Source organism: Salvelinus alpinus, chromosome 19, assembly GCF_045679555.1.
Source record: "Salvelinus alpinus chromosome 19, SLU_Salpinus.1, whole genome shotgun sequence".
Taxonomy (NCBI): domain Eukaryota; kingdom Metazoa; phylum Chordata; class Actinopteri; order Salmoniformes; family Salmonidae; genus Salvelinus; species Salvelinus alpinus.
Genome location: NC_092104.1, coordinates 42,688,876 through 42,712,236, shown reverse-complemented (window position 1 = coordinate 42,712,236; position 23,361 = coordinate 42,688,876). Strand labels below are relative to the sequence as shown.

General features: G+C 41.5%; 1 protein-coding gene across 4 annotated transcripts in view; it reads left to right on the top strand.

Annotated features, from left to right (window-relative positions):
* trpm3 (transient receptor potential cation channel, subfamily M, member 3) overlaps positions 1 to 23,361 on the top strand; it is a 245,231-nt gene that overhangs the window by 177,474 nt on the left and 44,396 nt on the right. For 2 of the 4 annotated variants that reach the window (XM_071353639.1, XM_071353637.1), the window contains exons 15-17: positions 1,981 to 2,273; positions 15,283 to 15,511; positions 16,941 to 17,105. In XM_071353639.1, the coding sequence (XP_071209740.1) occupies positions 1,981 to 2,273; positions 15,283 to 15,511; positions 16,941 to 17,105 (687 nt within the window). Of the gene's footprint in view, positions 1 to 1,980; positions 2,274 to 15,282; positions 15,512 to 16,940; positions 17,142 to 23,361 lie in introns of all 4 variants that reach the window. The other 2 variants (XM_071353638.1, XM_071353636.1) reach the window with 1 other exon arrangement.

Here is a 23,361-nt window from a genome sequence, read left to right as displayed (position 1 = left end):
AAGTATTCAGACCTCTTGACCTTTCCATATTTTTTTATTCTAAAATGGATTCAATTGTTGTTTTTTGTTCGTCATCAATCTACACACAATACCCCATAATGACAAAGCAAAAACAAGGTTTTTATAAATGTTTAGCAAATGTATTAGGAATAAAAAAACGGACATATCACATTTACATAAATATTTAGACCATTTACTCAGCACCTTTGGTAGTGATTACAGCCTCGAGTCTTCTTGGGCATGATGCTACAAGCTTGGCACACGTGTATTTGGGGAGTTTCTCCCATTCTTCTCTGCAGATCCTCTCAAGCTCTGTCAGGTTTGATGGGGACCGTCGCTGTCTCCCCAGAGACTCTGGCTCCGGCTGGGCCACTCAAGGACATTTAGAGACTTGTCCCGGAGCCACTCGTGCATTGTCTTGGCTGTGTGCTTAGGGTTGTTGTCCTGTTGGAGGGTGAACCTTTGCCCCAATCTGAGGTCCTGAGCGCTCTGGAGCAGGTTTTCATCAAGGATCTCTTTGTACTTTTCTACGTTCATCTTTGCCTCGATTCTGACTAGTCTTCCAGTCCCTGCCGCTGAAAAACATAACAACAACCATCGTAAGGATGGTGCCAGGTTTCCTCCAGACGTGACGCTTGGTATTCAGGCCAAATAGTTTAATCTTGGTTTCACCAGACCAGATAATATTTTTTCTCATGGTCTGAGAGTCCTTTAGGTGCCTTTTGGCAAACTCCAAGTGGGCTGTCGTGCCTTTTACTGAGGAGTGGCTTCCGTCTGGCCTCTCTACCATAAAGGCCTGATTGGTTTAGTGTTGCAGAGATGGTTGTCCTTCTGGAAGGTTCTCCCATCTCCATAGAGGAACTCTGGAGCTCTGTCAGAGTGACCATCGGGTTCTTGGTCACCTCCCTGACCAAGGCTCAGTTTGGCCAGGCGGCCAGCTCTAGGAAGAGTCTTGGTGGGTCCAATCTTCTTCCATTTAAGAATGATGGAGGCCATGGTGTTCTTGGGGACCTTCAATGCTTAATAAATGTGTTGGTACCCTTCACCAGATCTTTGCCTTGACACAATCCTGTCTCTGAGCTCTACGGATATGTCCTTTGACCTAATGGCTTGATTTTTGCTCTGACATGCACTGTCAACTGTGGGACCTTATATAGACAGGTGTGTACCTTTCCAAATGATGTCCAATCAATTGAATTTACTATAGTGGACTCCAATCAAGTTGTGGATACAACTCCATGTTGATCAATGGAAACAGGATTCACCTGAGCTCAATTTCGAGTCGCATAGCAAAGGGTCTGAATACTTACAGTTGAAGTTGGAAGTTTACATACACCTTAGCAAATACATTTAAACTCAGTTTTTCACATTTCCTGACATTTAATCCTAGTAAAAATACCCTGTCTTAGGTCAGTTAGGATAACCACTTTATTTTAAGAATGTGAAATGTCAGAATAATAGTAGAGAGAAGGATTTATTTAAACTTTTAATTCTTTCATCACATTCCCAGTGGGTCAGAAGTTTACATACACTCAATTAGTATTTGGTAGCATTGCCTTTAAATTGTTTAACTTGGGTCAACCGTTTCGGGTAGCCTTCCACAAGCTTCCCAAAATAAGTTGGGTGAATTTTGGCCCATTCCTCCTGACAGAGCTGGTGTAACTGAGTTTAGATATCAGTTGAATGAGATATAGAAGTAATATGGAAATACCTGAATAAATATTGGAATAAATGTCAGAATATCCTAAGCAAGCAGACAGCCATTAAACACCAAGGCCTTTTCTCAGTTCTCAACTCTCAGTACTTTCATGCCATGGTACTTCATCCATCTCTCCAAGGCCTTAGCCAGTGTGAAATATATTACATGATCACACTCTCTCTAAATGTATGTTTGTCTCCCTCGATGGGCAAAGGCTGAGCATCACATCCAAAAACCCATGAATCCATGTCTCTGCTCTCGTCTTGTGCGGCCTGAGGCAGGATGACATGCCGATCCGGAGGAGTCGCCAGAAGACTACACGTAAGCGGGAGGAGGAGGTGGACATTGACCTGGACGACCCTGAGATCAACCACTTCCCCTTCCCCTTCCACGAGCTGCTGGTGTGGGCCGTGCTGATGAAGAGACAGAAGATGGCGCTGTTCTTCTGGCAGCACGGGGAGGAGGCCATGGCCAAAGCCCTGGTAGCCTGTAAACTGTGTAAGGCCATGGCCCACGAGGCCTCCGAGAACGACATGGTGGACGACATCTCACAGGAGCTGAACCACAACTCCAGGTACTATAGACCACAAGACACATACACATGTTGAAAAGAAGAAAAAAAAGAAGAAAAAGCTGAAAAGAAACACACACATGTAATCAGCCAAGCAATCACACGTAATCGTTTGTAGAGTTTGCCACACATAGACACATTTGCATACCCACACGCGCACACGCGCACACACACACACACACACACACACACACACACACACACACACACACACACACACACACACACACACACACACACACACACACACACACACACACACACACACACACACACACACACACACACACACAGTCATCCATACACCTGTCGTAGAAATTCTTACAAAGGGACACTCAAAGTAAATCATAAATTAATAAGTGTTTATTTGTCAGCACTCTGGAGAGGTTCCAACCAACTCAATGCACCATAGTGCACATGTCAATCAGGAGCTCTGCCTGGGCAGTCCCAGCAGTTGTCTTTTACACAGACAAGTTATATTTGCATGATGTAGCATAATTACCTAATCATTACCATTTTGTTTCATTCATATGACCGACCAATATTGGTTCATAACATGTGACAGACCAATACCTCACGAGGCTTCTCATCTCTAAGCTGAGACATTGAGGTATCTTTCGTTCGTTCTCAAAACAAGGTCTGGGCGTACTGCCAAATTGCAGCTGCTGATAGTCAGGAACCAATATACTCAGTTAGTTAGGAAAGCTAAGGCAAGCTTTTCAAACAGAACGTTGCTTCCCGTAGCACTAATTCCAAAAAGTTTTGGGACAATGTAAAGTCCATGAAGAATAAGAGCACCTCCTCCCAGCTGCCCACTGCACTGAGGATAGGAAACACTGTCACCACCGATAAATCTACGATAATCGATCATTTCAATAAGCATTTTTCCATGGCTGGCCATGCTTTTCACCTGGCAACCCCGACCCTAAATCTGAATCCCTACAAATCAGCTGGGCTAGACAATCTGGACCCTCTCTTTCTAAAATTATCTGCCGATTACTAGCCTGGTCAACCTCTCTTTCGTATTGTCTGAGATCCCCAAAGATTGGAAAGCTGCCGCGGTCATCCCCCTCTTCAAAGGGGGAGACACCTTAGACCCAAACTGTTATAGACCTATATCCATCCTGCACTGCCTTTCTAAAATCTTCGAAAGCCAAGTAAATAAACAGATCACCGACCATTTCGAATCCCACCGTACCTTCTCCACTATGCAATCTGGTTTCCAGCTGGTCATGGGTACACCTCAGCCACGCTCAAGGTCCTAAACTATATCATAACCGCCATCGATAAAAGACAGTACTGTGCAGCCATCTTTATTAACCTGGCCAAGGCTTTCGACTCTGTCAATCATCACATTCTTATCGGCAGACTCAATAGCCTTGGTTTCTCAAATGACTGCCTCGCCTGGTTCACCAACTACTTCTCAGATACAGTTCAGTGTGTCAAATTGGAGGGCCTGTTGTCCGGACCTCTGGCAGTCTCTATGGGGATGCCACAGGGTTTAATTCTTGGGCCGACTCTTTTCTCTGTAAATATCCATTATGTCGCTCTTGCTGCTGGTGATTCTCTGATCCACCTCTACGCAGACGACACCATTCTGTATACATCTGGCCCTTCTTTGGACACTGTGCTAACAAACCGCCAAACGAGCTTCAACGCCATACAACTCTCCTTCCGTGGCCTCCAACTGCTCTTAAATGCTAGTAAAACTAGGTGCATGCTCTTCAACCGATTGCTGCACGCACCCTCCCACCTGACTAGCATCACTACCCTGGATGGTTCTGACCTAGAATATGTGGATAACTACAAACACCTAGGTGTCTGGCTAGACTGTAAACTCTCCTTCCAGACTCACATTAAGCATCTCCAATCCAAAATTAAATCTAGAATCGGCTTCCTATTTCGCAACAAAGCCTCCTTCACTCATGCCGCCAAACATACCCTCGTAAAACTGTTTATCCTACCTATCATTGACTTCGGCGATGTCGTTTACAAAATAGCCCTCAACACTCTACTCAGCAAACTGGATGTACTCTATCACAATGAAATCCGTTTTTGTCACCAAAAGCCCCATATACTACCCACCACTGCGACCTGTATGCTCTCGTTGGCTGGCCCTCACTACATATCCGTTGCCAAATACACTGGCTCCAGGTCATCTATAAGTCTTTGCTAGGTAAAGCCTCGTGTTATCTCAGCTCACTGGTCACCATAGCAACACCCACCCGTAGCACGCACTCCAGCAGGTATATTGCACTGGTCATCCCCAAAGCCAACACCTCCTTCTGCCGCCTCTCCTTCCAGTTCTCTGCTGCCAATGACTGGAACGAATTGCAAAAATCTCTGAAGCTGGAGTCTTACAGTTGAAGTCGTAAGTTTACATACACCTAAGCCAAATACATTCAAACTCACTTTTCATAATTGCTGACATTTAATCCTAGTAAAAATTCCCTGTCTTAGGTCAGTTAGGATCACCACTTCATTTTAAGAATGTGAAATGTCAGAATAATAGTAGAGAGAATGATTTATTTCAGCTTTTATTTCTTTCATCAGATTCCCAGTGGGTCAGAAGTTTACATATACTCAATTAGTATTTGGTAGAATTGCCTTTAAATTGTTTAACTTGGGTCAAACATTTCAGGTAGGCTTCCACAAGCTTCCCACAATAAGTTGGGTGAGTTTTGGCCAACTCTTCCTGACAGAGCTGGTGTTACTGAGTCAGGTTTGTATGCCTCCTTGCTCACACACACTTTTTCAGTTCTGCCAAAAATAAATCTGTAGGATTGAGGTCAGGGCTTTGTGATGGCCACTCCAATACCTTGAATTGTTGTCCTTAAGCCATTTTGCCACAACTTTGGAAGTATGCTTGGGGTCATTTTTCATTTGGAAGACCCATTTGCAACCAAGCTGTAACTTCCTGACTGATGTCTTGAGATTTTGCTTCAATATATCCACATAATTTTCATCCCTCATGATGCCATCTATTCTGTGAACTGCACCAGTCCGTCCTGCGCCAAAGCACCCCCACAACATGATGCTGCCACCCCCGTGCTTCACGGTTGGGATGGTGTTCTTCGGCTTGCAAACCTCCCCCTTTTTCCTCCAAACATAACGATGGTCATTATGGTCAAGCAGGTCAGACTAGAGGATATTTATCCCAAAATTGTGCAGTCGCAAATGGTAGTCTGGCTTTTTATGGTGGTTTTGGAGCAATGGATTCGTCCTTGCTGAGCGGCCTTTCAGGTTATGTCGATATAGGACTCGTTTTACTGTGGATATAGATACTTTTGTAGCTGTTTCCTCCAGCATCTTCACAAGGTCCTTTGCTCTTGTTCTGGGATTGATTTGCACTTTTCGCAGCACAGTACGTTCATCTCTAGGAGACAAAATGCGTCTCCTTCCTGAGCGGTATGATGGCTGCATGGTCCCATGGTGTTTATACTTGCGTACTATTGTTTGTACAGACGAACGTGGTACCTTCAGGCATTTGGAAATGGTTCCCAAGGATGAACCAGACTTGTGGAGGTCTACAAATTTTTTTCTGAGGTCTTGGCTGATTTCTTTTGATTTTCCCATGATGTCAAGCAAAGAGGCACTGAGTTTGAAGGTAGGCCTTGAAATACATCCACAGGTACACCTCCAATTGACTCGACTGATGTCAATTAGCCGATCAGAAGCTTCTAAAGCCATGACATCATTTTCTGGTATTTTCCAAGCTGTTTAACCTCTCTAGGGTACGTGGGACGCTAACGTCCCACCTGACCAACATCCAGTGAAAGTGCAGGGCGCCAAATTCAAACAACAGAAATCTCATAATTAAAATTCCTCAAACATACTGTACATATATTATATACCATTTTAAAGATAAACTTGTTGTTAATCCCACCACAGTGTCCGATTTCAAAAAGGCTTTACGACAAAAGCATACCATGCGATTATGTTAGGTCAGTACCTAGTCACAAAAAACACAGCCATTTTTCCAGCCAAAGAGGGGGGTCACAAAAAGCAGAAATAGAGATAAAATGAATCACTAACCTTTGATGATCTTCGTCAGATGACACTCATAGGACTTCATGTTACACAATACATGTATGTTTTGTTCGATAAAGTTCATATTTATATCCAAAAATCTCAGTTTACATTGGCGCGTTATGTTCAGTAGTTCCAAAACATCCGGTGATTTTGCAGAGAGCCACATCAATTTACAGAAATACTCATAATAAACATTGCTAAAAGATACAACTGTTATGTATGGCATTTTAGATCCACTTCTCCTTAATGCAACTGCTGTGTCAGATTTCAAAAAAACTTTACGGAAAAAGCACACCATGCAATAATCTGAGTACAGCGCTCAGACACAAAATCAAGCCGTACAGATATCCGCCATGTTGTGGAGTCAACAGAAGCCAGAAATAGCATTATAAATATTCACTTACCTTTGATGATCTTCATCAGAATGCACTCCCAGGAATCCCAGTTCCACAATAAATGTTTGTTTTGTTCGATGAAGTCCATCATTTATGTCCGAATATCTCCTTTTTGTTCGCGCGTTTAGCCCAGTAATCCAAATTCATGAGGCGCGATCACTAGGTCCAGACGAAAAGTCAAAAAGTTCAGTTACAGTCCGTAGAAACATGTCAAACGATGTATAGAATCAATCTTTAGGATGTTTTTAACATAAATCTTCAATAATGTTCCAACCGGAGAATTCCTTTGTCTTCATAAATGCAATGGAACGCAAGCTAACTCTCACGTGAACGTGCGTGGTCATCTCATGGCACTCTGGGAGAGACCTTACTCAATCCCCTCTCATTCGCCCCCACTTCACAGTAGAAGCCTCAAACAAGGTTCCAAAGACTGTTGACATCTAGTGGAAGCCTTGGGAAGTGCAATATGACCCCATTTCCACTGTATCTTGGATAAGCAAATAGTTGAAAAACTACAAACCTCAGATTTCCCACTTCCTGGTTGGATTTTTCTCAGGTTTTCGCCTGCCATATGAGTTCTGTTATACTCACAGACATCATTCAAACAGTTTTAGAAACTTCTGAGTGTTTTCTATCCAAATATACTAATACTAATATGCATATCCTAGCATCTGGGCCTGAGTAGCAGGCAGTTTACTCTGGGCACGCTTTTCATCCGGACGTGAAAATACTGCCTCCTACCCCAAAGAAGTTAAAGGCACATGTAAACATAATGTATGTAAACTTCTGACCCACTGGAATTGTGATACAGTGAATGATAAGTGAAATAATCTGTCTGTAATCAATTGTTTGAAAAATTACTTAGTAGATGTCCTAACCGACTTGCCAAAACTATAGTTTGTTAACAAGACATTTGTGGAGTGGTTTAAAAACTAGTTTTAATGACTCCAACCTAAGTGTATGTAAACTTCCGACTTCAACTGTATATCTCCCTCTCTAACTTTAAGCATCAGCTGTCAGAGCATCTTACCAATCACTGTACCTGTACACAGCCAATCCGTAAATAGCACACCTCATCCCCATATTATCACTTACCCTCTTGCTCTTTTGCACCTCAGTATCTCTACTTGCACATCAACATCTGCACATATATCACTCCAGTATTAATGCTAAATTGTAATTATTTTCGCCTCTATGGTTTATTTATTGCCTACCTCCTTACTCTTCTACATTTGCACACACTGTACATATATCTTTCTATTTTTCTTTTCTTTTGTGTTATTGACTGTACGTTTGTTTATTTGTAACTCTGTGTTGTTGTTTTTGTCGCACTGCTATGCTTTATCTTGGCCAGGTCGCAGTTGTAAATGAGATCTTGTTCTCAACTGGCCTACCTGGTTAAATAAAGGTAAAATAAAAAATATAAAAAATAAATGAGGGTGATCAGGCCTCACCAGGAAGTCAGAACAGAGGTCAGAGGTCTGTCAGCCCTATTAAGTGAGTGTTTGTTTTCCTGTACATCAGACATTATTTAAAGATATTTCAAACATGTTGTGTATTAGGTTTACATTGGGTTTTTCAGTACATTTCTTCTAATCAAGACAATTTACATGTGTGCAACCAAGACTCTGACAATAGAAACGATCATCTGAGTACAGCATCCTTTCTAACCCGTGAAAAAACACCACACTTCTAAATCAAACAGAATATTAACCACTAACAAATATTCATAAACAGGTGGGTTGTGTGTGGGTACTGGCATGTGTGTGTGGTAAAAATTGTAGGGTAAAAGACAAACAAAATGGCCAGGCCTTGCTTAATTTGGGAGGTCCCTTAACAGCTTGATCCGGGCACTTTTAACTGCTCTCCCAAGGCCTTGCTTCATGAAGCCTTTCAAAGGGAGAATCATTGATAAACATGAAAAAAAATCCTTGGTAGCGAACATTCCATCAGTCCTGGAATAAAGAAAATAAACATCAGTCCTAAAATGTTGTAATCATTAATTGAGTTTACTGCTTCTTGGGTAGGAAGTCTCAATAAACCGTTGTGTATACAGAACTATACTTCAGACACATTTATACTTCAGACATATCAGATGATACGGTGTCCCGTAAAGCTGAGTTGGGCACCTTCTAAAGTAAACACTTCTCTTGTAATCTTAATTGTTTTCACCTGTTGCATTGACATACAATTATGTACAAACTGTCCCTAATTTCCCCACTGTGTTTCTCACAGCCTGTTTGATTTCAGTGTGTATACCTTCAAAAAGTTACTCTATATTGTTATTACCAATCTCTATTGGATATTCACTTTCTGCTTCAATATTTATTAAATGTGAATTATTTTAAGATTCATATGTAATGCTTTGGAGGGATCAATATGTATCAACTTGGTTGGCACTATCTCAGTCCCCAGTAGATGGCCTGCTCTGTCCATAATAAGTCTCTACCTAACACTTTAATTAAACTGTTGAGTAGGTGAATACAGAAAATCATTGGTTCTATTTAACAAGGTATGGACTTATTTCAAAATGCATTACCAGGCTGGAGGAAATCTTCTACCTTTCTTTTTATAGTTTTATTGGTTAGGGGAAAGTCAAGTCCCATACAACGCTTTAACCTTATCATACCTCAAATGACCCATAAAGGGACCATTCTGAACATTCCTCAGAATACTTTTTTCACCACTTACTTACGTCTACGTGTGGGTGTGCAGGTCGTATATTATTATTATTATTCTATTCTTACTTCATCAGATCATCATAGTAACCCATTATACTCAATATTATGTTACTTTAACTTTAGTAACCCATTATACATTTGTGTTACATCGCAAATTCCTCCCCTCGACTAGTGTTCTATTCATACAGGGGTTTGATGTTTACACTAGTTCTATTTAAAACTTCTCTAGGATATGTGGGACGCTACCGCCCCACTTGGCCAATAGCCAGGGAAAATGTAGAGCGCCAAATTCAAGAAAATGATATAAAATCAAACTTTCATTAAATCACACATGTAAGATACCAAATTAAAGCTACACTCGTTGTGAATCCAGCCACCATGTCAGATTTCAAAAAGGCTTTTCGGCAAAAGCATAAGATGCTATTATCTGATGATAGCACAATGTCAACAAAGAGAGAGTAGCATATTTCAACCCTGCCGGCGCTACTCAAAACGCAGATATAAAATATAAAACATGCATTACCTTTGACGAGATTCTTTTGTTGGCACTCCAATATGTCCCATAAACATCACAAATGGTCCTTTTGTTCGATTAATTCCGTCCATATATATCCAAATTGTCCATTTATTTGGCGCGGTTGATCCAGAAAAAAACAGCTTCCAATTTGCGCAAAGTCACTACAAAATATCTCAAAAATTACCTCTAAACTTTGCCAAAACATTTCAAAGTACTTTTGTAATACAACTTAAGGTATTTGTAAACGTTAATAATCGATCAAATTGAAGACGGGTCTATCTGTTTTCAATACAGGAGATCAACAAACTAACGCTACTTTTTTTAGCATTGCGCAACTCTCAAACAATACACATGACGTTACACTGCTTCCTGATGGCCTTCTTCTTCATTTCACAAATGAATAACCTCAACCTATTTCCTAAGACTGGTGACATCCAGTGGAAGCAGTAGGAACTGAGAACAGAGTGATTAGAAATCTGGCTTCCCAATGAAAGCTCATTGAATAGACAGTGACTTAAAAAATTTTTTTTTTGAAATGGTTAGTCCTCTGGGTTTTGCCTGCTACATAAGTTCTGTTATACTTACAGATATGATTCAAACAGTTTTAGAAACTTCAGTGTTTTCTATCCAAATCTACTAATAATATGCATATCTTATATTCTGGGGATGAGTAGAAGGAAGTTGAAATTGGGCACGCTATTTATCCAATAGTGAATTTGCTGCCTCCTATCCTAGAGAAGTTAGCGTTTTTGGAAATAGTTCTCTCTTCTTTCATGTCTCCATACATAATAACGTTATACATCAAACTCCATTATCCTCATATAATCTAAAATGTCAATCTCAGAGACATGTTATCCTCGTTACTAACGAGACATGTTATCTGCTGAGACATGTTATGTATATGATTTCTGAGACATGTTATCCTCTACCTGTAGATCCAATGGCGGTGTTGGACAGACCCCTAGATAACGTAACAGATCCGCTCACACAGAACTGGAAAACTCAGCTCACACAGAACTGGTTGTGGCATTCATTCACCTCTTTCACATGTAAGCTAGTCCCCTGACAGCTCTGATTCACTCAATAGCTTAATTTCAATCCTCTTATTATCAACATTTCAATCAGCTAATTATCCTAATGTCAAATTCCAATCTTATTAGTAATAATTTAAATAATTTATTATCCAAATGCCAATCAGCTCTTGTTATCCAAATATCAATCGTTCAGCTTATTATCCCATATCTCACAATCACACAACTTTCACATCCACATTCACTTCGTACTATTCCCAAACACACTTGGTAATCTCCTCATTACCCCGTGCATTGTCAATGATGTCTCTCTTGTTGTTACTTGCTATGCACCATATGTATCTTCACTATGCATATAAAATAGCACGGAGTGTACCGTATGCTATTCTCTACCAGTGGCTGCAGACCACGTAGACATTTCTCTTATAAATGCCTACAGACAGCTGTCAGCGGGACATGGTACCGTTACTTGCCCTCGCTCTAGCCTTCTTCCACGTCATATGTATCTTCAACCGTTCCTCTATAGTCTCTACAGTCGCCATAGTCTCTACAGTATCCATGATCCCTGAGCATCTGTAGTCCCTGAGCACCATAGTCCCTATAGTTATAGCATCTATGGTCCCTACAGCATCTATAGTCCCTCAGCATCTACAGTCCCTCAGCATCATAGTATCAATAGTTTATAATTGCATAAATGCTATGGCTCTATAGTCTTGCCGTTCCCCATAAATGTAAATAACAACCCGAATTCAAAAACACCTTGTGTTATTTTGTAGGCTAGTGGTACCCTGCTTCTACATCTTTATGTACTTTTTGATTGGTTGTATATATTTAAAAAATGTTTATACAGGTTCATTTACATTGACTTACTGAAATCAGTTACCGTCAATTGTTCGCAGATGATGTGTCTCCTCCTGGGCAGCTCATAGCAAGGGTCTGCTCTGATTGGGTCCTCGTCCTCTTTTGGTCAGACCGGAATGTCTATCACGCTTCATAAAATGTGACACCGGTTTTCCTCACAGACCCCCACTGGAAAGCTCCGCAGGCAGAATCCATAATCCAGTTCGTGACGCCAAATTGTCATGGAAATTCTTACACAGGGACACTCAAAGTCAATCTTAAATTAATCACTGTTTATTTGTCAGCATGCTGGAGAGGTTCCAACCAACTCAATGCACCATAGTACACATGTCAATCAGGAGCTCTGTCTGGGCAGTCCCAGCAGTTGTCTTATATATGTGTCACGCCCTGGCCTTAGTTATCTTTGTTTTCTTTATTGTTTTAGTTAGGTCAGGGTGTGACATGGGGGATGTATGTGTTTTGTATTGTCTAGGGTTTTTTGTATGTTTATGGGGCAGTGTTTAGTCTAGGTCAGGGGTGTCAAACATACGGCCCGCGGGCCGGAACCGGCCCCCAAGGAGGTTCGATCAGGCCCGCAGGATAATTTGAAAGTGGAAAAAATGCATAAAAGACATGGAATTAATATTTTTAATTCGCTGCAATTCATGGATTATCCGCTAAGGGGCGCACTCTTTCCATCAGAGTAGAAGACAAGCCGCATCACTGAGACAGACTGAAAACAGCAGACGGTATCAATGCGCCATCTGCTGCTTGTTACGACGTTGTTAATACCTTGGTCTCTACCTCTCCGCTACACCCTCATTAGCCAAAATGTCGTTATCCAAACGGAGAAAAGTAGATAAGGAGTGTAGAATTTTCAAAGAAAAATACAAGTCCAGACTAGACTAACACCTTTAAAATGCTGCCTTAGATACTGTTTGCATTGAAAGAATACAGCTCTGTGAAGATGAATCCTTACTGTGGTGATTTAAAAAATGTGCACTTTAATGTTAGTCAGCAGCTTCAAAACAAAAGTTGTGTGATGGAATTCTACTGTTCATACAACTCCATACATTTTCAGTATGTATTGTATGTGTATGTATGTTTCATGTATGAAGTTTACAGATTTACAGGACAGGCGAACACTTTCTTCATTACACATTTAAAATCACTCTCCTTAGTTTGTAAGGTGTACGCAGGGATTACATTTAGATTTTATATGCGTATGTGTAAGTGGTTTAAAAATTCCTTTCTTTAAAAGTCTCATTTAATCTTAAAGTGCATTACTATATTTTTCAGTACCAATTAAAGTTTTGTGCCTTTGTACAATCAGTGGGATCAGTTGCAATGCATATTTGTGAATGATAAAAGTAAATTGCACATTTGTCTAAGGAAATATGAGGTGTTTCATGAAATGTTTTGTAAAAGGATAGTTCATTAAATTTCAATATTTTCCTAATGTTCTTGTGCTTCTTTACACCAAAACAAAGGAAAGACATGATATTTTGGTTATTTATAGCAGAGTATGGTATAATTTTAATGGTCCGGCCCACTTGACATCTCCCTAGGCCGTATGTGGCCCACGATGCGAAATGAGTTTGACACCCCTGGTCTAGGTGTATGTATGTCTATGGTTGCCTAGATTGGTTCTCAATTAGAGACAGCTGTCTATCGTTGTCTCTGATTGGGAGCCCTATTTAGGCAACCATAGTCATTAGGTAGTTTGTGGGTGATTGTCTATGTCTATGTCTAAGTTGCCTGTGTCTGCACTTAATGTTTATATAGCTTCACGTTCGTCGGTTTGTTGTTTTGTTTAAGTTTGTAAAGTGTTCTTCGTCTTCGTTAATTAAATATGTGTTCATTTCACGCTGCGCCTTGGTCCTCCTCTCTTTCACATTACGACGATCGAGACAATATGGCTATACACAGACAAGTTATATTTGCATGATTTAGCATAATTAATTAATAATTACTGTTTTGTTTCATTCATGTGACTGACCAATACTGGTTCATAACATGTGACAGACCAATACCTCACGAGGCTTCTTCTCTCTAAGCTGAGACCTTGAAACTGAGATATCTTTAGTTCGTTCTCAAAACAAGGTCTGAGCGTACTGCCAAATTGCAGCTGCTGATAGTGAGGATTTGTTCAGCCACTTGCATGAACATAGAAATTGGTTTATAGAACAGCACATAGATAGAACACAGAAAATAGTTATAAAAAAGCACAAACATTAAAATTCCATTACACATCAATATAAGCGTTCCGAGAGAGATGCTAACAGAGCGCTCGCAGTCTATTTTCTAGGCTGTGCCTCTTATGGAAAGTTTTCTTCTGAATGATTAAAGTTGAGCTGGGAATCTGCAATGGAGCAGCATCCACACTCCTCCTCACATCGTGACCTGCTTTAGATAACACACAGATCTCATAGGACCGCCATACATAAATGCAACTAATAATACCAACACACATACTCTAGCTAATGACACACATGTAGTTTAGCTAATGGCATGTGTGTGGGATGAAAGTGTGTGTGTTTGTTCTTGCTCAATTAAAAAGACTGTTATGGAAATGTTGGAAGTTGGTTATAGGAAAGAACTCCCAGGTGCCACACACACAGCCAAACACATACTGCCATACTCCTCAAAGCCCTGACACCACTCTTTCTGCCAAGTGCAAACCCATTTGATTTGTATTTTCCACAGAGATTTTGACCAGCTTGCTGTTGAAGTCTTATCTTAATCCTTTGACTAGTGTGTGTACATAAAGCCTTTGTGTTTGCGTGTGTGTGTGCGTGTGTGTGTGCGTGTTTGTATATGTGCATTTCCGTGTGTGTAGCAAAACTTTCCATGATATAAGAGGCACAGCCTAGAAAATAGACTGTGAATGCTCTGTTAGCATCTCTCTCGGAACGCTTATATGGGTATGTAATGGAATTTTAATGTTTGTGCTTTAATGTTGGTGCTGTATGATACAACAGGTTACCAACATATTCAAATCATACCATGGCTATAATTTAACATAATTGCCACTAGAAATGTGTTCATTTGCTGGTAGAAATGTGTTCAACGTCCACTGAAGTAAATAAAGATAAAATAAAATAAATGTAAAATGTATTTTAAAAAGCAGCTAGCAAGTTTACTAGATAGCTACAGTAGTTGCTGTGGTATCCAAACAAACAGACGTGCTAGTTTAGCTAATCAAACCATCAGTCCTAGCTTACTATTAAAAAAAAGAATTCAACAATACCAATACTGTTTTCAATTCGACTTTCACATTCAAAAGCAACTCGAACAAAACTTGTAAAAAAAACTATAGACATTGAATTCTACCGCGCAAATATACTGTGCGTTATAGGGAAATAATGCACACTCTAGAATGCCCTTCAAGCCAATCAGAAAGGGGTATTTAACAATGCCATGGTATAACACTTAATTATGTTTATATGTCAAACTGCAATGTAGCGTAGTTCATCTCAAACAATCACTGTGTGACATCCTATGTGTGTGTTTCAGAGAGTTTGGACAGTTGGCTGTGGAGCTGCTGGACCAGTCATACAAGCAGGACGAGCAGATGGCCATGAAGTTGCTGACCTATGAGCTGAAGAACTGGAGTAATGCTACCTGCCTGCAGCTGGCCGTGGCCGCCAAGCACCGTGACTTCATCGCCCACACCTGCAGCCAGATGCTGCTCACTGACATGTGGATGGGACGCCTGCGCATGCGCAAGAACTCTGGGATAAAGGTCAGAAGGGCCTGGGGTCACACATGGGGTTTCAGAGGTTGACCATCTGACTGATTGACTGACTGACTGACAGACATACTTATGGAAGTAGATTTTATTGTAGACTACTGTAGATTTTAATTGAAGGTGAAGCATTACCATACCCAGCTGGCAAAACGTGTTGCAATTACCCTGTTTGACCCCCTGGGCATAATGGCTAATGATATCCCAGATTTGAGCTGTCGCTTGACCATTCCTAACACTGTTCATGTTGATTTACGCACCTACAGTTACACTGTAAAGGTTTGTGCTATTACTCAGCCCAGGCAAGTAGGTTAGCCAGTGAGTTGGCTGAGGTTTGACAGCATACACCTGCTTAGGTCATGAAAGGGCACAGTCATTTCTTATTTTGAGTAGCTGTGCATGGGGCCGCTGGGTGGTTGTGTGTAAGGAGGATCAAGGATGAATCCAGGTGCAGTATAGAGCTGGTTGATAAACAGACACACTCATGACCCATAAAGCCCCACCACACACACCTCCCTGTCTGGGTTGTATTCACTAGGCACCAGACGGAAGAAAACAGACTGAAACAGGAAGGCACTGCCTGAACTTGTCCAATGAGAAACGCTTGTTTTCGTATTTTGTTGCAAAATGTTTTTCTACGGTGTGCACTAAGGAATACGACTCTGGCCTGCTGCCGCAGACCTGAAACAGATATCTCCCTCTACAGTTTAACGACACTTGCCTTTACATTCCACTCCCTAATACCCCTCTCTCACGCCCCTCATCCCCCTCTTCCCCCTTTTGTCTGACTTTAATGTAGTGGAGGTGTTAACAGCTTGATTATATCCTTTATCCCCTGGCTGTGTGTTCTTCTCATTTCTCTGCTACTCTAACCATCTCTAGCTGTCTGGACTAATGCCTTTTTAATTGAATCTCAGATAAGCTCGCTCGTCTCCACTGCATCAAACACGCAAACTATCTCACTGCACGTCAGCCATAGCATTATGCAATTTCACAGTGACGGGCTCCGTAATAATATGGACATGTGGGATACGAATGGTGGTGCCTGTGTGTCTGCGTGCATGTGTGTATTTGTGAGTGTGTGTGTGGCGTGGATGTGTGTGTGCGCATGCTTCTGTGCGTGTGCACCTGTGTCTTTATACAGATCGACTGGTTCAACAAGACATTTGAGCAACTTTTAATATCAAAGTTGCAAGATGTGAGGAATTTACCATAGTACTTTGGGTATTCATAACATTTGCTTTGGTAAGAATGGAAAGGAACAAGTTTGACACTTGATCGGCGAAAACACTGACATGCAGTGGACCCACGCAATATGACCATAACTCTCCCAACGTCGTACCACGTGACAACTTTTGAAGCAGCGTCACTGTATCTGTTTGTGTGTATTGCACCTCCATGTGTCTAACTCCACCCCCCTGCCCAGGTGATCTTGGGCCTGCTGCTGCCTCCGTCCATCCTGAGTCTGGAGTTTAAGAACAAGGATGAGATGTCGTACATGCCTCAAGACCAGGACACCTACCTGCAGGAGAAGGAGGAGGAAGAGCCCGAGCCCGCCAAAGAAAAGGAGGAAGAGGACATGGAGTTCACAGTAAGATCCTACTGTGAGACGCAGTACAACTCCGTGGTGAGAGCACCCACCTCAGCCCTGCCTTCAGACTATACACACGCAGGCTGCGTCTCAAATGGGAGCCTATTAGTATTCCCTACTACATAGGGATTAGGGGGCCATTTCGAACACACCCTTAGCCAGCCCCTGCCCCTCAACTAAACAAAATTCGAAGCACAGTTGCCCCTGCCCAGCTTTTCATGGTCAGATATATTTTCACCCCCCCCAAAATGGTTCAGGTTGGGGTTGGATCCAAGATCTGTGGTAAGGGGCGACTTCTATGTCCAGCTTAAAGTACACACACTTTAGCTTCTCTTTATGGCCTTCTCTCTCTCTCTCTCTCTCTCTCTCTCTCTCTCTCTCTCTCTCTCTCTCTCTCTCTCTCTCTCTCTCTCTCTCTCTCTCTCTCTCTCTCTCTCTCTCTCTCTCTCTCTCTCTCTCTCTCTCTCTCTCTCTCTCTCTCTCTCTCTCTCTCTTCGGAGTGCATGCTGGGAGTGAGTCGTCAAGCAGGAGTGATTGTGAGAGCGACTGGATTTCTTTTCACTCTATTGGGTGTTGGTATGTAAATATATATATATTGATTAGTTTAGTTGGTTTAAGGGTATTTTTTCTAAATATTAATAAGAAAGTATAGGGGTGGTGGGATAGTTTGAGGTTGTTTTGTTTGTCGCGAGGGCACAACCAGCGGGGGGGGCGGGTGGAAATGGCCACTCGTGGAGGTTTGGAGTATGAAAGACTTAGTCGAAGGAATGGAGTGAAGATTCCAGCCGCGGCTGGCTGTTCAGTAGAAGAATGTAGTCTTGCAGTGGGTGCTATCATTGGGTATGATAGCATCAAATCAGCCTCAAGGATGAATAGCGCTGTAGTGATATTCTTAGATTCTATTGAAAAGGTGAATAAAATAGTCGAGACGGGTGTGGTGTTGCGGGAAACACAGACGCAGGTATTTCCGCTTATGAATCCGGCGAAAAAAGTGATACTTTCTAACGTGCCACCTTTTGTTAGAGATGAAGTGCTGGAGCGAGAGTTAGCGCGTCATGGTCAAATCGTATCTACAATAAAGAAGGTTCTTTTTGGATGCAAATCTCCGTTGCTGAAACATGTCGTGTCTCATAGGAGGCAAGTGCATATGATCTTAAAAAAGGACGTAGAGGAACTGAATTTAGCGTTCAGTTTTAAGATTGATGGATTTGATTATGTATTTTACGCTTCGACTGAATCAATTAAATGTTTTGGTTGTGGAAGAGAGGGGCATTTGGTGCGCAGTTGTCCCGAGAATGAGCGCGCTGAGACCGGTAGTAGTTATAGTGCTGGTGCAAATAACGCACCACCGCGAAGGGATGAAAATGCTAAGGGTGCAGGGGAAGGGAGAAGGTGGGCAGATGTGGTTGGAAAAGTAGGAGAAGAAGGCATTGTGGATAAGGTGGAAATTGTGGTAGATCAGAACAAAGAGGGAGGGGAAACAGGTGGTGAGATTGCGACTGCCGTCGCTGAGGTGGTGTTGGAAAATGAAATTGGAGGGCAAGAGGAGATTGAAATAACGGAAAAAGAAGCAGATGTTTTCAAAATACCTAGGAGTAAAAGGAAGAACGTAAGGGGGGGTGAAGGGTCTAGTTCTAAGAGAAAGGTAGAGAGTGATAAATCAGTTGAAGATGAACAAGTGGTAGAGATGGTAGAGTTTTCGTCTGGGGAGGATAGCGAGAGTGAGTCTTCTGACGCGTCACAACAATGTAGCGAGACAAATGAGATAGAAGGGAGATATGGAATTGAGAAGATACGTCAATTTCTGAAGTTGACAAAAGGGAAGAAATATATGCAGGATTACAAAGTAACTGATTTTTTCCCTGAAAGTGAATTGTTTATTGAATCAGCAAAGTTTCTGATGTCAAAGATTACAGGAGGAGGGTTGAAAAGCCCTGAAATTGCTAGACTCAAGAAAGTGGTCACGAGAGTGATAAGTGATGTAAATTTGAAAGAAAATGAAAGAGTTCAGTTGCAGTTTTAACTCTGTAAAGAGATGTGGTGGCTGTATCATCATCTGTATATTTTTTTCATCCATGAGCAGTTTTAAGATTTCTTCTTTAAACGTAAATGGGGCAAGAGATGGTAAAAAAAGAGCCATGGTGTATGAGTTAATTAGGGGAAAGGGAAGTGACATAATTTTTCTACAAGAAACGCATAGTAATTTGGAAAATGAAGTCATGTGGCAAAAGGAGTGGGGTGGGACAGTGGTGTGTAGTCATAAAAACTCAAAAAGTGGGGGGGTGGCTATTTTGTTCTCAAAAGGGTTTTTGCCTTTGTCTTATGAGATTGAGGAGATAGTTGAGGGGAGGTTATTAAAAGTCAGAGCAAGGTATGAAAGCATCACTATGTGTCTGATAAATGTATATGCCCCAGTGGTGACAGTTGAGAGGGTATGTTTTTTAGAGACATTATCAAATACCATTGAGAAATGTAATAAAGAGGATTATTTATTTATTGCTGGGGATTTCAACTGCACAGTCAGCGATTTAGATAGAAATCACCAAGAACCTCATATAGCCTCAAGGACTTTTTTAAAACGCCTTATTGTAACACATGAATTGTGTGATATTTGGCGGAGTCAAAATGGAGGAACAAGGCAGTACACCTGGGCGCATGTGAGAGAGAACATCATTTCTATGGCTAGGTTAGATAGGTTTTATTGTTTTGAGCATCAATCTCAGGTTTGTAAATCAAGTGTGATAACCCCAGTGGGATTTTCTGATCATTGTTTAATAACAGAGGTGGTGTTCATTAATGATGTAAAACCCAAAAGTGCATACTGGCATTTTAATACAACTTTATTGAGTGATGCTCATTTCAGGAAATGTTTCAGTGTTTTGTGGGAGAGGTGGAGGTCTCAAAAGGCCAGTTTTATATCACTTCAACAGTGGTGGGATATAGGGAAACTCCAGATTCAACAATTCTGTAATCAATACACGAGGAATGTCACCAAGGATATCACCAGATCAATGAAAGCCTTAGAGGTTGAAATAGTGGAACTCATGACGTTGGTTGAGACCACAGGAGATCGAGGCCATACTCAGGCCCTCAAGAAGAGAAAAGCTGCATTGGCAGACCTGCTGGGTATCAGAGCACAGGGGGCATTGGTGAGAAGTAAGTTTCAGGGAATATCTGAAATGGATGCCTCATCCAAGTTTTTCTTTGGTTTAGAGAAAAAGAATGGACAAAGAAAAATTATTCATTGTCTCAAATCAGCTGTTGGACAAGAGCTCACTAGCCCGAGTGAAATTAGAAAGAGGGCAGTAGAGTTCTATGCTGAGCTCTATAAGTGTGAGTACAAAGAGGATAAAACAGTGACACAACAGTTCTTTGATGGGCTCCCAAAGGTGGCTGCAAAAGCTCAGGTTGAGCTGGAGCAACCGTTGTCTTTGCAGGAGTTATACAATGCATTAAAAGGCATGGAAAATGGAAGGGCACCAGGCATTGATGGGCTTCCCGTTGACTTTTTTAAGTCTTTTTGGGCTATGTTGGGAGAAGATTGGCTAGCAGTAGTTAATGATAGTTTAACCGGAGGGTTACTACCAATAAGCTGCAGAAGGGCTGTCCTCACCCTATTGCCCAAAAAGGGTGACCCTAGGGAGGTGAAGAACTGGAGGCCGGTGGCTTTATTGTGCACTGATTATAAGATATTGTCAAAGGCTTTGTCCAACAGGCTGAAGGAGGTGATGGGGCAAATCATACATACGGACCAGTCCTACTGTGTTCCTGGCAGGCAGATAGGGGATAACATTTCTCTGATTCGTGATTTTTTGGACGTCTCTAAGGCAATTGGGTTGGAGGCTGGTCTAATTTCAATTGATCAGGAAAAGGCATTTGACCGAGTTGAACATAAATATTTATGGCACACGCTTGAGGCGTTTGGGTTCAGCTCGGGTTTTATTGCCATGATAAAGGTGATATATGGTGACATTGAAAGTGTATTGAAAGTTAACGGTGGTTTGAGTGCTCCTTTTAAAGTGTGTAGAGGTATTCGGCAGGGATGTTCTTTGTCAGGGATGTTGTATGCCATTGCTATAGAGCCACTACTAAATAGCATTAGAAGTAGCATTGAAGGGGTGTACCTTTCAGAGGATATTCCTCCTATTCGTCTCTCAGCCTATGCTGATGATGTAGTTGTGTTAGTGAAAAATCAAGCGGAGGTGGATAGTTTGAGTATAATGGTTGATCGTTTTAGGGGAATATCCTCTGCAAAGGTAAATTGGGAAAAGAGTTGTGCTTTACAGATTGGGAAATGGGCTGGAGGGAACATGGCTTTGCCAGGGGGGCTAGAATGGTGTAAGGGAGGTTTTAAGTATCTTGGAGTGTACCTAGGAGATGAGGGGACTATGGAAAAGAATTGGAGTGGGGTGGTTGAAATGGTGGAAGGGAGGATGAGGAGATGGCGTTGGTTATTATCTCGTATGTCATATAGGGGGCGCACTATTATAGTTAATAATGTGATTGCCTCTGCACTGTGGCATCGGTTGTCAGTTTTAGAACCACCATCTGGCCTTCTGGCTAAGATACAGGCAATTATTGTGGATTTCTTTTGGGATAAATATCATTGGGTTCCACAAAGTGTTTTGTATTTATCAAAAGAGGAGGGGGGACAAGGTCTTGTACATCTTGCTAGTAGAGCTGCTGCTTTCCGGTTTCAGTTTATTCAAAGGTTGCTTTATGGACCGGAAAATGTGGTGTGGAGAGGGGTGGCAGGTCTTGTATTACAGAGGGTTGGAGGATTAGGATTAAAGAAGGCTTTATTTTTGGTTGATAGTAGACAGATTTCTAGGGAGGGAGTACCTCCGTTTTACAGAGGCCTTCTCAGAGTGTGGAGCATAATGAAGGTGTCCAGACGAAATTCAGCGGAGTCAGTGCATTGGCTGTTGGAGGAACCGCTGGTGTATGGGGCAAGACTGGATTGTACAACTGCAGCTGTTCCACATTTCTCCAAGATTCTGGTGAAGGGCAAAATAATCACCTTAAAACAGTTAATGGCCATGGCTGGGCCCGCCTTAATGGATGGAAGACGGGTGGCTGAACATTTGGGGATGAGGTCGGAAAGGATTGTCGGACAAATGTTGGGGAGCTGCAGGAAGGCTCTGTCAGAGGAAGAGTGGGGAATGCTTAATAGCCAAGAGAAGAAGGTACAAGATGAAGACGTCGCATTTCCAAGACTAGGGATTACACCAAATATCCCAAAGTCAGAGAGAAAGGGTTTATTGTTGGATTTGAGAGGGTTGGAGGAGGTGGGTTTGGATGAGGTGAATGGGAAGGACTTGTATAGGGGGTGTGTAAAGGTGTTAAATAAAGATAAATTGAAAAATAGAAAAGACACTCCATGGAGGGTAAAATTGGGAATTGATGACAAGGTAAAGCCAGCATGGAGAGCACTGTACAAACCACCGTTACAAAAGGGTACTGGTGATATGCAATGGAGGGTTTTACATGGCATTATTGCAGTTAATGCTTTCGTATCTGTCATTAACTCAGAGGTTAGAGATGGATGTCCTTTTTGTAATATAAGAGAAACCATTTTTCACTGTTTTATGGAGTGTGAGAGGATAAAACCTCTATTGGAAATACTGGAGTCTTTGTTTAGAGCTGTAGGTGAGTTTTTTAATAACAATGTTTTTATTTTGGGGTTTCAATATAGTAAGCAACAGAAAAGAAAATGTCAACTGTTAAATTTTATTTTGGGACAAGCTAAGATGTCAATTTTTTTGAGTAGGAAACATAAGATAGACACGGGATATGAGAAGGATATAAGATGTGTTTTTAAAGGATTAGTGAAAGCAAGAATAAAAGTGGATTTTGAGTTCTTCTCAGCTGTAAAAGATCTCCCATTATTTGAGGAGAAGTGGGCATATGAAGGAGTGCTTTGTTTTGTAGAGGAGGGGAAATTATTTTTTGTTGAGGAAATAAGTTGAATGTATATGTTCTTTTGTATTTTTATTTTATTTATTTTGAGTAGGAATTACATTTATTGTTTCATTTCTGAAAAGGCAGTGTGTCATTATTTATGTTAATAATTGAGTAGAAAATAAAGGTTTTATAAAAACTCAAAAAACTCTCTCTCTCTCTCTCTCTCTCTCTCTCTCTCTCTCTCTCTCTCTCTCTCTCTCTCTCTCTCTCTCTCTCTCTCTCTCTCTCTCTCTCTCTCTCTCTCTCTCTCTCTCTCTGCACCTGAGTACAATCAAATAGGCCCACAGTTAAC